At 54.4% G+C, this 15,181-nt stretch overlaps 2 protein-coding genes and 2 non-coding genes across 8 annotated transcripts in view; 3 read left to right on the forward strand and 1 right to left on the reverse strand.

The window, feature by feature from the left end:
- Nucleotides 1-411: 411 nt before the first annotated feature.
- Nucleotides 412-2,987, reverse strand: LOC134172352 (zinc finger protein CKR1-like). 4 transcript variants are annotated; one of them, XM_062635428.1, is made up of 3 exons: nucleotides 2,942-2,987; nucleotides 2,398-2,542; nucleotides 412-2,041 (listed from the first exon to the last, which is right to left on the reverse strand). In XM_062635428.1, the coding sequence occupies exons 2-3, from the start codon at nucleotides 2,483-2,485 to the stop codon at nucleotides 738-740; spliced, it is 1,392 nt and encodes a 463-aa protein (XP_062491412.1). In that variant the 5' UTR covers nucleotides 2,486-2,542; nucleotides 2,942-2,987; the 3' UTR covers nucleotides 412-737. The 4 variants fall into 4 exon arrangements, with proteins under 4 accessions (XP_062491412.1, XP_062491411.1, XP_062491410.1 ...); XM_062635427.1 differs by having other exon boundaries at nucleotides 2,398-2,561; nucleotides 2,942-2,967; XM_062635426.1 differs by lacking the exon at nucleotides 2,942-2,987 and having other exon boundaries at nucleotides 412-2,038; nucleotides 2,398-2,734.
- Nucleotides 2,988-4,919: 1,932 nt separating this feature from the next.
- Nucleotides 4,920-5,027, forward strand: TRNAL-CAA (transfer RNA leucine (anticodon CAA)). Its single transcript has 2 exons — nucleotides 4,920-4,957; nucleotides 4,982-5,027. It is a non-coding gene; the product is annotated as a tRNA-Leu (tRNA).
- Nucleotides 5,028-5,198: 171 nt separating this feature from the next.
- TRNAE-CUC (transfer RNA glutamic acid (anticodon CUC)) lies at nucleotides 5,199-5,270 on the forward strand. The gene has a single exon. It is a non-coding gene; the product is annotated as a tRNA-Glu (tRNA).
- Nucleotides 5,271-10,962: 5,692 nt separating this feature from the next.
- Nucleotides 10,963-15,181, forward strand: part of IL4I1 (interleukin 4 induced 1) — a 5,134-nt gene continuing 915 nt past the window's right edge. Inside the window, exons 1-7 of one of the 2 annotated variants that reach the window (XM_062635417.1) lie at nucleotides 10,963-11,159; nucleotides 12,650-12,864; nucleotides 13,258-13,370; nucleotides 13,635-13,836; nucleotides 14,229-14,297; nucleotides 14,673-14,806; nucleotides 15,004-15,181. The exon at nucleotides 15,004-15,181 is cut by the window's right edge and continues 915 nt beyond it. In XM_062635417.1, coding sequence (XP_062491401.1) covers nucleotides 11,147-11,159; nucleotides 12,650-12,864; nucleotides 13,258-13,370; nucleotides 13,635-13,836; nucleotides 14,229-14,297; nucleotides 14,673-14,806; nucleotides 15,004-15,181 — 924 coding nt within the window. In that variant the 5' untranslated portion in view covers nucleotides 10,963-11,146. The other variant, XM_062635416.1, reaches the window with a different exon arrangement.

The following is a 15,181-nucleotide window of genomic DNA, read 5'->3' on the forward strand; positions in this document are numbered from 1 at the left end:
GTGATAATTCAGGGTGATGGGGAGAGCGCATCTCTCTGTCACCTTCCTCATCCTCAGTACTGGTGGGGCTGGTCCTTGGGAGGGGGGATATCACCCTCCCACTGGTGGCTTTTGGGGCCGAACGTCTCAGACAAGGGCCAAGGGGGCTGTTTCCTCCCTGTGAGCCCCTGGACGCTGTTTGGGATGCATGGAGCTGGGAAAACGGAGAGCTGGGATCCCTCAGCTCGGAATAGCAGGTAATAAAGGAGAAGGCAGCTCAGCCAAAACCCCCTTCACCCATCTCAGTGTGGTTGTCTTTGGAGAGGGGGAGGATGCTCGAGGGGTTTCCCACCAGGAAACAAGAACAGACACAGTGCCCCCACTTGGGGCACAAGAACACAGGCAGCTCCTGATTTATTCCTCACAGCTCTCAGCATGGGGCCCTCTCCATGGGTGCAACGCATCCCCTTCTCCATCCTGCCGGCAGGGAGGAACAGGCACAAACGCCACCGTACCTTGGCACAAGAACCAGCCATGGGTTCCCCCCATCCCTTTCTGCATCCCTCAGGAAGTGTCTCCTTCTCCCCTGTGATGACCATTGGGATGCAGCCACCGTCCCCCACATGGGGATAAACCCCTCCCTGATGCCTCACAGCCCCATCACCCACCTGCTGTCACCCTCCAGCCCCTCCAGTGTCCTTTGCTTTGTCCCCAGACTGCGTTTTCCCTCGGGATCAGCATCCATTGCTCCGTGTCCTTCAGGGCTCCCCACGGCCGCACCCTCCCTCAGCATCCATCGGCTTCTCCCCCTTCATCTGCGTCCTCCGGGGGGGCAACAGCGCCTTGCGGAGGTGGCTGCGGCGGTGCTTGGTGAGGTGCGAGCTCTGGCTGAAGCCCTCCCCGCACTCGGGGCACTCGTAGGGCTTCTCCCCGGTGTGGACGCGCCGGTGCCGCTCCAGGTGGGAGGCCCACGCGAAGCCCTTCCCGCAGTCGCTGCACGTGAAGCTCTTGTGCGCCGCGTGGCCCCGCTGGTGCGCCAGGAACGGGGGGGCCTCTCCGAAGCGCTTCCCACAGTGCCCGCACTTGTAGGGCCGGTCCGGGGCGTGCGTCCTGCGGTGCTGCAGGAGATGGGCTTTCTGGGCGAAGCGCTCCCCGCAGCTGCCGCAGGGGAAGGGCCGCTCGCCCGTGTGCACGCGCCGGTGCCGCTCCAGGTGGGACGGCCACACAAAGCCCTTCCCGCAGTCGGCGCAGCGGTGGGAGTGCTCCCGCCGGTGGCACCGCTGGTGCCGCGCCAGCGCCGGGCCGGCCCGGAACAGCTTCCCGCAGTCCCCGCAGCACAGCGCTTTCTTCCCCAGGTGGGTGCCGTGGTGCCGCGCCAGGTCCGAGCTCTGGCAGAAGGTTTTGCCGCAAGCCGGGCAGCGATGGGGCCGCTCGCCCGTGTGGCTGCGGCGGTGCTTGGTGAGGTGCGAGCCCTGGCTGAAGGCTTCCCCGCACTCGGCGCAGCGGAACGGCTTCTCCCCGGTGTGCACGCGCCGGTGCCGGGCGAGGTGGGAGGCCCACACGAAGCCCTTCCCGCAGTCACCGCACTTGTGGGGCTTGTCGGTGGCGTGGCCCCGGCCGTGCGCCGCCAGCTCGGCCGCGCCGGCGAAGCGCTTCCCGCAGTCACTGCACTTGTGGGGCCGGTCGCTGGCGTGCGTGCGGCGGTGCTGCAGGAGGTGTGAGCTCTGGCTGTAGGTCTCGCCGCACTCGGGGCAGCCGAAGGGCCGCTCGCCCGTGTGCACCCGCCGGTGCCGCTCCAAGTGCGAGGCCCACGGGAAGCTCTTGCCGCAATCAGCGCAGCTGAATGGGCGCTCCCGCGCCAGGGCTGCCCCACGGAGGGGTTTGGCACGGGCCGCCCTGGGGGTCCTGGCGGCACCGGGAGGCTCCGCTTTGTCTGGGCTCTTTGCTTTGCACCGGTTGGAGCTGGGGCTCTGCTCGCTGCCGGGGCGTGCATCCGGCTCCCCGCGGCTCCCCGCTCCTGGCCCTTCCTCCGCTGCTTTTCCACTCACCAGTCCCTGTGCTGCTGGGAAATGGGAAGAGGAGGAGGGCAGAGCACGGCCTCAATCGGAGCAGGAAGTGGCACTGAAATCAGTGCAGGAGGAAGGGGATTCTGCTACACATGGTCACCCAGGGCCCAGTTTGGACTGAGCTGAGCACATCCCATTGCCCATATTCCCAATTAAATATAAATGTGGAGAGATCAACAACGTTTTCCTTTAAACTAAGGACAGGCTTTGGAGATATCCCCCTGGAAACCTGCCTGCATTCATCTTCCCTCACTTGGGAGCACTTTGCTTCCCTGCCAGAAACAGGGAAAAGGAGAGGGAAGGGAAAAGGGGGGATGCTGAGGAAGGGAAGGGGATGTTTGCATTTGCTCACCGAGGGACATCAGCGTCTCGTAGCTCTCGTGCAGCACATTCCGGTACAGCGCCTTCTGCTGCGGGCTCAGCAGCACCCACGGCTCCATGGTGGGGACCAGGAGGGTTTCCCCTCCGTTCCTCACTTCAGGGCTCCCCAAAATCCCCTGTGGGCAAGAAAAATCCCTTGAAACGAAGGAGATTCCCCTCCTCTTGCCTCGGTCTGGATGCTTTCCCCAGGGTCCCATGAGACATGCTGGGGCCCGTTCCCTCCATCCAGCAACAGCCTGGGGACAGGAGGGTCCCTGTTTTCCCAGCAGACCCCATCCCAATCTCTGCCTTTCTCCCCCTGCATCCCAGCTCCCCCAGTTCCCATCTCACTGGGAATCACCCTTCCAGGGGCACCCGGAGGGGGGCACTGGTGCCCCATTCCTGCGCAGCCCTGACCCCATCCTCCTTATCCACCGTCCTCTCCCTTATCCCCTTCTCCTGCTGGGAGCAGCCCGCAGGCTCCAGGCTCCCATGGGGGGCAGCGCTCACCCATGTGAGGGTTCCCATCCCATTACCTGCAATCCCGGCTCCGCACTCGCTGCCTGGAGCCGGGAGCTGCTTCCGCAGGGACCCGCGTCCTCCCTTCGGCGGCTGGGAGGGGATGGGGATGCGCCCCGAGGTTCTCCCCGCCCCCCGACACAATGGAGGCGCTGCCGGGCATGGATTTGCTCCGGAAGCCCAAGCCGGTATCCGGGAGAGAGGAGACGCTCCCGGGAGGCAGCGTTAACCCAGAGCCCTCTAGAGGTACCCGAGCCGCGCTTCCCGCATCCGTCCTGCCCCGTCGCAGCATCCCCCCCTCCCATGCAGCTCGGGCAGCTCCAGCCTTGGCTGGATCTTTCCCAAAGGATCCCGGCAGCGGCAAAAGGGATGTTTTGAGTGTTGCATCCATGGGGAGCACACGCTCGGGAATCCTGCGCTTGGAGGTGGGAAGGGGAGGGAATTCCCTCTTACTGAGTTATCCCTCCTGGCCGCCTTGGAAGGAGGCTGTGAAAGCCAAGGAAAACACAGCTCTGCGAACAGCCAGGGATGAGAGAGGAGCCTGGGTTTGTGCCTCCGAGGGATTCCCAGAGCTTGGAAACCATCCCCATGGTTGGGGGGGGGGGAGGTGCTTTAATCCCTCCCTGTCTGGGAAAAGCCGGAGTAAAGGGGAAGGAATAGTTTTCATTTGCTTTGGAAAGAGCACAAGGACGGGGAATTATCCCTAAATCCCAATGTGCAGGATTTAAACCCTGCCTCCTCCAAGGAGGACACCGAGCAATCTGGCTATGGGGTCAAGCCATAAAGAGGGCATGGGGAGACCTGAGCTGCTCCCAGGACCCGGCTCCTCCCGGATGCCATCGCCGGGGTTTATCCCATTCCTGCAGCTCCTCCAGCTCCCACACCATGCCGGTGAAGCCCTGATGCCAGCCCAGCCACCGTGATGGGAGCTCCAGGCACCACCATGCAGCACCCATCCATCTCCCACCTCCCTGACCATTGGAACGCACCAAACCCATCACCACAACCCCTCTCTTCTCCTTCTCCCAGGCAAAAAGGCAGACAAGGGATGGTGAGAGGAGAGGCTGCTGTAATTCAGCTCCGGTAAGAAGATCTGCTGCAGGTGGAGGAGGCAAAACGCACTTCACCCCTCATAACCTTGTGCAGAGCAGCCTGCAGCTCCGAGGTGCCGATGAAGGAGCCGCGCCGCTGTCTCCTCCGCCGGTCGGCCTCGGTGATGAGCCCCTTGCAAAGCCCACCCATGGAGCCCCTGATCAGCCTCTTGGCCTCCACTGACATGCGCCGGGCTGCTGGGCACAGCTGGGTCAGCAGCCTGGAGATGTACCAGCTGCAGGATCCCTTCCTGACCCAGCCGTTCAATCCCTTGGGAGCCGCTTTCCGCTGCCGGGCATGAGCCAGAGCCTTTCCCCACTTCAGCACGGGCTTCGTCCCCTGGACTTTGGGTTTCCTCCTCAAGGTTTTCCTGTGTTTCCTGGTGACAACAGCCATGGGGTCTCCGTCAGGCTCGGGGCTCCTCTGGATGGGTCCCACCAGGTCGCTTACATAGGCGGCGGATTCAAATGAGGGCTCCGAAGTGCAGGCCAGGGTGGACCAACTGCAGCAAAGCCATTGTGACGTAGCTCAACCTCATCCACACTTTGTGTGGGGAATTCTGCCTGAAGAACGTGGAATTGCACCAAGAGAACATCCACTTTTGTGCTGACTTAGGGAAAGTCCCAAAATTACCCCCAAACCCACGTTTCCTTGCAGAGAAACAACTTGATTTGTGGTCTTCCTTGGTCCCTTATTGCCCTCACTCAATGATCAGTGTGAGCGAGGTTGCTGCTCTGGCTCTTCCCAAATGCTGGTTTTATCCTGAGGGGGCCACAGAGGCTGTGGAAAACAGGGTAATTGCTGCAAAAATCCCGAACTTCCTGCGAATTAAGGGTGCTGCAAAGGAGGCAAGGAAGGGGGCGATGTGGAAGGATGAGGAGGAGGAAGAACGGTGCAGACAGTGTCAGGATGGCCGAGTGGTCTAAGGCGCCAGACTCAAGGCTCTGCTTTCCTTACCCTGGGAATTCTGGTCTCCGAATGGAGGCGTGGGTTCAAATCCCACTTCTGACACATGTTTTCCCGATGAAAAATAAACTTCCTATAATCTATTGGAATAATTTCCCCCCACCGCACAGGGAAAACGCCGATTCTCCGCTTTTTTACCCCAAACCACCCCTCCTGTGCCCATTTCTCCTATTCACCTATTGCAGACCACAATGGCGGCAAGCGGCTGCCAGCGCTTCCCTGGTGGTCTAGTGGTTAGGATTCGGCGCTCTCACCGCCGCGGCCCGGGTTCGATTCCCGGTCAGGGAAACTTGTTTTTTCCCCCTTTAACAAAATATCCCCCCGAACATTTCTCTCCCCTCCCTTCTGCTGATACCAACTATAGGCTTTTTCGCAGCAAATCCAACCCTTAAGAAGCACACACAGCAATGGCAAACTCCGTTATTCCAAAAGCCATTGGCACCCTTGCTGCACAGGCTGCTCTTTTACAGAGCCACTGCTTTGTCGTGGGCAATACCTTGGGGAGGGATGGGTTTAGCACATCTGGCCATCACCATCACTATCCTCGGGCAATTTTGACCAGTGGGTCTTTTCCCCCTGCTCGCAGCAATTCCCATCATCTGCTGGCAATTAAAATACATATAGCCAATATATCAAACCGTCTGCTTGCAGCAAGGGGGCCCTGGAAGCCCATATTAAATCAAAACCCACTTACAGATGCTCACTAATGAAACACCGAGCCGCAACCCAGCCCCACGGCATCCCTCCCTCCCAAAGAAACCCCTGACACAACCAGAAGCTGCTTTTGGGGCTTTATTGCCATGCTAATTTAGTTCATCAGACTCCCCCGTTGTGGGGCAGTGCTCAGGCCCTCAGCAACCGAGGGCCTTAAATCCTCTCCTTTGGGGTGAAGGAGCGTTCTTCTGGCGCCTGTTCCTGAAGGCCACCTGCTTCGACCTCCTCTTGGGCACCACGGTCTGCAGGGCAGCTTGGACGTGCATGGGGCTGACCATGGCCTCACGGCTCTTCTTCCGCAGCTGCTCGGCCTCGCTCGACACTTGCTTGTAGATGTCCTCCACGAAGGCGAGCATGAGCTTCTTGGCCTCACGGGAGAGGAACCGTCCGGACCCCTTGGCTCCCTTGAGCTTCTTGGCGTTGAAGCGGAAGGAGCGTTTGGAAGCGCTTCTCCTCCTCTTCACGGGCCGATTCTTCCTCTTCTTGGCCGCAGATTTCCTGATGCGGCTCCTGCGTCTGGTCCCACGCTGGAGCCTCCTTTTCTTCTGGGAGCTCCTTCTCTTCTGGGTTCTCCTCTTTGCTCCCTTAACAGACACCATAGCAACGGACACCATGGCTCAGCCTTGGCCCTGCACTACCCTGACCCTTTGAGCCCACAGAACCCTCCCCAGCTCCCCCTTTTATATAGGTGAGGATGCAAATGAGGGGCAGTTCTGAGCCCTCCCATTGGCCAGGAGAGCAACATCTCCCACCAGCTCATAAAGGATAGAATCCCGGCGGATTCCATCTTGGCCATGGCAACCATGGCCCTGGGGTGCTCCGCCCCCCAAGGAGAATCTGCCACCCAACTGTTGTTATGCTACTGCATGAACTATCTCTCATTTCATTTAATTTAATTATTATTAATTAGTTCTGTTAATTTATTTTATATTTATATAAATTATTATATTTATTTATTTATTATATTTATATAAATTAAATGTGTATAAAATATAATTGTATTAATCTAATTTAATAACCAGCATGACAACACACCCCATTTAAGTGTTTTACTAATTTTTCTGGGTTTTGCACTTGTTCAGTGGCAAAGTTCCAGAGCACTGGAGGAGCCCACTGGCCTAGACGCTGGCCCATACTGTCCCACACACCCTGCCACACGTGACTGTCCAGCCTTGGGGGGAGTCTCTTGGTCCTCCTATATCGTCGTCAAACCCTAGACAAGACCCAAAGATCTGTCGTTATCTCAACCCTTTTTGCCCCACATTGTGCACCACAAAGAACTGTTGTGGTTTAAGCCCAGTTAGCAACTGAGAACCATGCAGCTGCTCACTCACACCCCCCCCCGCCCCGGCTCCCAGAGGGATGGAGAGGAGAATCGAAGCAATGTAAACCCCACGAGCTGAGATAAGAGCAGTCCAGTAACTAAGGTATAACACAAAACCGCTGCTGCTGCCACCAATAATAATAATGATAAGGGAAATAAGGGAAGAGAATACAACCGCTCACCACCCACCGACCAATGCCCAACCTGACCCGAGCAGTGATCTAGCCCTCCCGGGTAACTGCCCCCAGTTTATATAGTGGGCATGACGTGCTGTGCTATGGAATACCTCTTTGGTCAGTTTGGGTCAGGTGTCCTGTCTGCTTCCTCCCGGCTTCCCCTCCTCCCTGGCAGAGCATGAGACTCACAAAGTCCTTGGTCAGAGTAAACGTTACTGAGCAGCAACTAAAACCATCGGTGTTATCAGTGCTGTTAGCAGGCTGAAAGTCAAAACCACAGCGCTGCACCAGCTACTAGGAAGGAGAGAAATGGCTGCTACAGCTGAACCCAGGACACCAGCCTAGCACCTATCACTTGTTTCCCAGAGCATCAGCCCAACCTCAAGAGTGGCACCTTGCAGTTGCATGACCACGGACGTGCTCCATGTGCCTTGGGAGCCTTCTGGATGAGCAGGAAATGAGTTGCAAGGAAATCCTTTGAAAGAGTATCTTTCCTCACTAGAAACTGCCTGCACACCTCAGCCTCATGTCTGTGACTAATGAATCCACCCGGGTTTTTCCCTCCCTCTGCTTTACATACACAGCTCTCTCTTCACGTCCACCTTCAGTGCTCTTACCTCCCCGTGCTTCCTTCAAGCTCCTCCATGCACTGTCAAAGGCCCTGTTGATGCCACATCAACATCTGCCCCCCCCGGTGCTGAAGGACCAAATCCTGACTGTTTTTTCTCCTCCCTTCATTAAGAAAAAACCCACACTAAAAGCAAAGACAATGATTTGGAAGCAAAGACTTGTCCTTTCTTTACCCGTCCCACGCCGGCTGATTCGATTCGGTTTCCATCCCTCCCATTGTCCTTCTCCAAGCCTTATGTTGTAACTGGCTTTAGGTGGAAACTCAGTTTCCAGTAATGTTCAGGGAAGCAGCAGACAGGAGCAGGAACATGGGAGGAACTCCTTTTGCAACGGGTGGCATGCAGCTCTGAGACAATAAACCCTGCAATTTGAGGTTAATCCCAAAGCAGCTTGTCAGGACACGTGCTGATGTAGCTTTTTATCAAAACAAGATAAACCAAACTGCCCTCCCTCCAAACCCTCTGGAGCCATGTGCACGCACTTGTTTCATCAGGTAATCCCCAAATCCCCCATCAAAGATCGTTGCTTCATGGGAAGAGATAAAGCATGGTGCTGAGTTTTCAGTGTGGACACCCACAGGTACCAGGAAAACAGCCTGATAATCATAAGCCAGTACGAGATCAGGCACAAACTAGAAGTCATTTGAGGTCATTTTGCAGAAAAATGGTGCTTTTGCATTTTTCCAAGGTTTAAACCTGGATCAAACTGGTGGATCCTCCTAAATGGAGACAAAATCCTCAAGGAGAATGTGCAACCCTTTGGTTTGTCTTAGGAGGAAAGTTTCCTCCCAGTTTTGATGAAGATGAAGGGGAACTCGTGGCGAAAGCAGGTGAGCTGGATGCGAAGACTCAGCTCCTTGTTTTGCCTTGATGCTGGCAGAGGTAACTCCTGGAATTCACCATGAAGAGGGTCAATCTCTTCCAAAACACCCATCCCAGCAGCGCCACCACAAAGATGCTTTGGGGAAAGGTTCAATCAGCGCAGACTGAGCTGCCTGCGGGGCCAGGCAGAGGAAACGAGACCACAACAGCTCCACTTTGCTGTAGGAACACCCACACTCCACCAACAAGCATGTTGCTAGGCAAGAGCTGCACCGCCGAGGTTGGAAAAGCACCACAAAACCCCAAGGTGTCACGAGGCCACCAGAACATAGATCCCACGGATGTGGATGTGTTCAGTGGGTCCTGCTGGTGGCAAAGAGTAAACCCCCCATCATCAATGACTGAAGCAATTTGTCAGCGTCATTCCCCCAAAGCCCAGAAGGACCCAGAGGGAAGTTGGTTGGTGAAGTGTGGCTTCATGGAAAGGGTAATGGATGGGAAGCACAAGCAGTGCTCCCAGTCCTTACCTCACCAGGGCTCTGCAGTCCACTCCTCTGGGGCACTACCTACAGCATGAGACCAATGTAATATCACAAGCGGGCACCACCAAAACTCTACTTTGGGAGTTGCACTCAGTGATCCATACGTTTCTCTTCCTCCTCAAGATGATGAAACTTAGTAAAACCCCACACTGTTGTTGGGAGGGGAATGGGGTAAAGCCCAGCCATGAGCTTGGCTCAAGCTGCTGCAATCAAAGAACTAAAGGAAGCAGCACTCAAAGAAGACAGAACAAATCAAGACTAAAGACTAACTCAAGACTAATGAGGCCAAAGCTGGAGCATGGCCTCAGCCCTGCTGTCTGGGAAGGCACCCAGACATCTAAAGACCAGACTCTTAATAGCACAAGGAAAAGAGTTCGCTTCTGCTTTGATGCATGTAGCTCTGGGCTCCAACCAAGGAAAACTGAGAGCACTGCAGGGAAAGAGAGTGTTCCATGAAGAAAACACTACTGAGAAGAGCCAGTGACTACTGAGGCTTTCGGGAAAGCCCCTTCTGTGGGGCTCGTGCCTACCTTGGTACTGAGGTCACCCCTTAGGGTGCAGAAGTCTGGGAAGCACCAACATGGGGTTTCATTTCCTCCTCAAACGAGTCCATCATCTGCTTAACTGTAAAGGGGACATAAGGCAAAGAAGAGAAAGGACAAGATGGTTGGGAGGGGGAGTTTGTGGTGGGTTTGTTTGGTTTCAGGAGTAAGGCAGCCTACACAGGGTTGAGCGGTGGCTAGAACATGGTGAACCAGCCAAAGGATGGTTCCTCAGGTCGATTTATGGTGCTTTGAGAGGTCAAAACTGTCCATTGTGCGAAAATGCTGGTACAATGTGATGCGCGGATTGACTCCACAACTCGTTAAAGTTGTAAAGTAGGTATTCTTTATTCAGCTGAGGTGCATGGGGGATAGCTCCTCCAAAGGTGTGCGCACCCCAGCGTCATTTTCCCTCTACATTTATTCTCTAAAGTGTTACATATGCAATAGGCTACACAACACACCTATACATATTCATATCCTTTTCCCGCTTCATATTATAATGAGCTAAAGCTTCCTTCACGTCTGCGCAGTGCCTCTTGGTGGTCGTGGGCAGGGGTCTCGAGATGAAGTAAACGAGTCTTCCTCACTCTTGAACTTTTCACCTCCGTCTTGCACACATGCTCTCTAGTCCCCTGGCTTCGGCTCAAACCACAGTTCCAGTCTCAGCCAGGTCTTCACCAGGTGTATGGTGTTGTAAGCGCAAACTTTGACCCCCTTACACAAGTTTACATTAAACACAAGCAGCACTTTTGGACAAATACTTATTGTTAACTAAAGAGATTGAAGATAATCAGAATAACATAGGTTTAACATTCAGTTATTAATTCAGCCCCCCCTATCAAATGCACCCAGTGTTTGCCAGCTCAGGGAAGGCATCTAAGCTCGATCCTAATGGAGACAGGATGAAGCCAAAACTGACCATAAAGTGTCCTGATGTGTGCTGGCACTGGAAATGCCCATTCTCCCCACCAGCGCCGTGTTCTGGATGCAAGCTCAGAGGTCCCCCCGGGATGCAGACGAATCCCACGGCACTGGACCAGATCCCACTGCGTGCAGCACAAGGAAAGAACCAAACCTCCATTTGGGTGCTGGGAAGGTCTCTGCCCTTCCCAGCAAGGGTGCGGTCAGCTCTGGGTGTTCTGATGATCACGACACTTCCCAAATGTGCCGTGGACTGAGTGGCTTGTGTCCAAACCCGGTAACACCAGTGAGGAAAGACAAGGAACCCGTCAGAGGAACCGGCTACGCTCAATTGCTGGTTCCCCTTGGGATGACAAATCACTGCTGCCTCCGGCCCCTGACTGGCAGGTTTCCTCCCCAGCCACCACAGCTATGTTGCCTCCTTTTTTGCCTAAGCCAGGGTATAAAATGAAAGCAAATCTCAGCAGAAGACTCATCTTCCTGCTGGAAGGATGACTGGGACCAGTGAGTGCTCTCCCCGAATCTCAGCCTCTCCTATTGGGCTTTTCCTGCTTTTCTCTCTTCTTCAATGCCCATTTTTGGGGTGGTCTTGGTTTGTTTTTCACATCTGCCTTTTGCGTCACCTCCTGACGGCATACCCTCAAACCTCCCTTCCTCCAGCTCAGGGTAGTGCTTGGTCACCTGGGGCTTGACTTGGCAGCAACTACGGGCAATGGGACACTTCTCTTGCAGGTTTGGGATGCTCCTGGTTGTGCAGGGATAGATGGAAACAAGCTCAGAACCTCCAGGAGCATCCCTGGAGAACATCAGGCTGATGGTTTCTCCTCCCAACACAAGAAGGTCTGAGAGAAGATGGAGATCCATCCATTCCAATGTTTTTTTCCAATGTATTTGGGATCCCCTCCCATGGAAAGCCTGACCTCCTCCGGGAGGACCAGGGCAGCAGCCCTGGGTGAGAAGGTCGATGTGGCTTTATCAACACGCTATCACTTTCTGCCTTGCTCTGAAGGCGGCCACACTGTTGCAGCCCAATTGGAGCAAGCGCTTTCTAATTAGTTTTTACTGCCGTTGTCGGTGTCTCCAGGAAGCTGGAGGAGCTCCAGAGGCTGCAGAAGGACCTGCTTGAGGAGCTGGACTTTGGTTTCCAACTGTCACCTGCAGGGTAACAGTTCTGAGGTTGATCCAGCAGGAACATTCTAAAGGGATTTTCCAGAAGGGAGAACCAGCCAGGGTGGGATTTCAGAACCTTTTCTCTCATTGCCTTTTATTCCCTGGAAGGAAACCACCCATATCTGGGGGAAGGAAAAGAAAATGAAAGTTATTGAAGTTATTTGGGAGAACTGAAGCCAAAACTGGCAAAATCCCAGGTTTCTGTTCAAACCTCCTTCCCCTGGGATAATGTTGTTTCTGGTGTAGTAGCAGTGGTTGTTCCGAACAGGCTGGAATCTTATCTGATTTCGATGGGTAAGCCCTATCACCTGCTATCTCTGGCTCATCTGTCCAGCTCTCTATGCAATAGTGTGCACCTATCAATATACTATTGTCTTCTCCTCCTACCCACTGCATCCAAACTGCCTAAGGCACAGGAAAGGGCAACTGGGACAAGATTGCCTCAATTCTTTGTGTGTGAGTGGCACTAATGACCCTCCTTCATTATGGATTCTTCAGAGCTTATTCAAAGACGCTCGTACTCATTTGGGGAACTCATGAAAGCAGAATGTGAATGGGAAAGAAAAGAAATCATCCATGGGCTTGATTTCTCCTTCAAAATCACATTTCCTGACATTACTTGGCATCCCGCATCTTGGGAGACCTGCTGACCCCATAGGGAATAACCATGCCAGTTGACTTTAGTCAGATTGCTACTGTTCCTCTTTGGGGCTTGGACGCCAATGTGCTTGGAGGCAATCTGTGCTGTCACAATCCTGGCTGTTAGGAATGAACCTGCATGCTCATTGCCAAGAGCCTTCTCTTCTCTTCTCTTCTCTCCCCAGTCCTCTTCCAAATCCTCCTGCTGGCAGGTCTCCTGAGTGCCAAGAGGTTCCCATGCTTCCCTGAGTATTGTCTCCATGACAAAGACTATGAAGAGCTGCTGGACATCGTTAAAAATGGGCTGGAGCCTGCAACTCACCCAGCAGACGTGGTCATCGTTGGTGCAGGGATAAGTGGGCTCACAGCGGCGAAGCTGCTCCGAGATGCCGGCCACAGGGTCAGTGGTTGCATGAGACATGAGTGCTTTTGGGTCTTCTTTTCGTACACTGAGGGTTTTCCAGTGTGAGGAGGGAGAAGGGAATGGATCATAGTGATGGGAAAAGGAAGGAAAGACAATTGGGCTCTGGTGATTTCATCTGATTTAGGCACAGGGACAGGAGGGGGTGAAGGGGAGGTTCACACCAAGCAGCTCCTTTAGGGGGTCTCCAAATGAATGCAAGGGAGGGGTTTGGATCTAAAGGGTTCATTTGCCACCTGGAGGGGACCTGTCCCACCCTATGGCCCATGAATGCTGCCTGTCACCATGCCTAGGAACTTGTTTTGTAGGTGTTTTGCTCAAAATAGCTGCCTTGCCTGAACATGTCCAATCTTCACCCATCTCTGGTTGTAGGTCACTGTTCTGGAGGCCAGCAGCAGGGTTGGTGGCCGGATCAGGACATACCGCTCCGAGGGGCAGGACTGGTACGTGGAGCTGGGACCCATGCGCCTGCCGACCAAGCACAGGTAAGGAGGTGCCCTGCTTCATAGCCATCATCAGGGGAGGAACCAGCCTGCTTGGAGGAACAAGGCTGAGGTCTGAGATGAGGACTTGGGTATGGGTGTGGGGCAGCAGGAGGAAGGGGCTGTCACAATGCACTGCCAACACAATACATGGCTACAACAACATACTCAAGGAGAAAGCGTCCTTTCGTGCCCCTTGTGTTTTAGGGGCTGGGTTTTGGGGTTGGTTGTTTGCAAGCATTTGTCCCCATGTGCCTCACCTCTCAGGCTGGTCCGGGAGTTCATCAGGCAGTTTGAGCTGAAGCTAAACCCCTTCATCCAGACCGATGAGAACACTTGGTACTTGGTGAACGGCATTCGGGTAAGAGCCGAGGAAGTGAACAGGAACCCCAATATCCTCAACTACCCGGTGGAGCCATTGGAGAGAGGCAAAAGTGCCGAGCAGCTGTACCGGGAAGCACTGCACAAGGTACGTGCCCACAGGGAAGGGAATCCAAGAGACACTGATGGCGTTTCCTGGTGGACCCTCATCTGCACGATGGGTTGAGGAAGACTCAGCAATGAGCCGAGGAAGAGTAGGGTCCTTTAGCCTTAGAAAGGCTCATTCAGAAACAAGGGCAGCTAATTGAAACCCTCTTTATACATGTTCCCTTCTCTGGAGCACTCGCCAAGCCTTGGATGAAGCAGAAGATGCCACATTAAGGCCATAACTTCCCCAAGCTGAGGCCCAAGCAGCAGGATCCATTATCTCTAACTCAGCTCCAGGGGTCACCAAACCCCAGCCAATGCTAACAGAATCCATGGAAGCACTTTGGGAATGTGCTTTCTTTCCTCATTACTACATCACTGTTTCCTCTCCAGGCTTTGAAGAAGTTCCAGGATACAGACTGCAAGGAGTATCTAACTAAATACGACTCCTTCTCCACCAAGGTAAAGGTCTGGGGCTTGAGTTTATTCCCCCTCTACTGATTCTTAACCCGCCATCCCTGCTTGGAGAAAGGATCTGGGAATTCATCCAGATTGACCATATTCCTCCATCATGGGTCTCCCCGAGCACTGGGGAGGATTTACTGAGCATCGTTATGTGGCCCAACTGTCTCAAAGCCACAAATCCCTCTTCATCCATCTCCCAAACTTCTGTCCTGCTAAACCAAATCAGTCATTGGTCTCCTGCAAGAAGCTGCTTCTGGTCTGGGCTTTAAGCAGATCAGGAGCAGGAACAAGGCAGCAGGGCATGAATATGGCTTGGGATATAAAACAGTGGGACAATAACATCAGGCTATGTGTTCTTCCTGGCTTTTCCAGGAGTATTTGATCAAAGTAGGGAACCTGAGCCGAGGAGCGGTCCAGATGATCGGTGACCTCCTGAACGAGGACTCGGGGTTTTACCTGTCCTTCCTGGCCTCCCTGTGGGACTTTGACATCTTCTCTGATGAGAGGTAAGACCACGTCTCCTATGGCAAACCCCATTTCATGCTGGGCCTCAGCAGCCACCAGCAGAGATGCCAGTGGCATTTGGGTGTCTCAATGGGAATCACTCCCGACTCAAAGGGCCACCGAGCTCTGTTAGAGCATCTCAGGTCTTATAGCTCCTTAACCCCAGTGTTTTTCCCTCACCATCCTCTTCTCCTTTCAGATTTGACGAGATCACGGGAGGGTTTGACCAACTGCCCAAAGCCTTCCACAAAGCATTGCCCAACATCATCCAGTTCAATTGCACGGTGAAGAAGATCGTCAGGAAGGGGAACAAAGTCCACGTTCATTACCATGCTCCGGACACCCTGGCCCCAACCACAGTAACTGCAGATTACGTC

The sequence above is a fragment of the Pezoporus occidentalis genome, unplaced genomic scaffold, assembly GCF_034315485.1.
Source record: "Pezoporus occidentalis ecotype Australia unplaced genomic scaffold, CSIRO_AGI_Poc_V1 ctg452, whole genome shotgun sequence".
Lineage (NCBI taxonomy): Eukaryota > Metazoa > Chordata > Aves > Psittaciformes > Psittacidae > Pezoporus > Pezoporus occidentalis.

What these genes read in the sequence shown, in the direction of transcription:
- LOC134172352 (XM_062635425.1), bottom strand. Translation starts at nt 2,623, where the DNA reads ATGGGACCCTGGGGAAAGCATCCAGACCGAGGCAAGAGGAGGGGAATC. An exon ending in CGAGACGCTGATGTCCCTCG is followed by an intron (nt 2,042 to 2,397) that starts GTGAGCAAATGC and finishes CCCATTTCCCAG; the next exon opens with CAGCACAGGGACTGGTGAGT.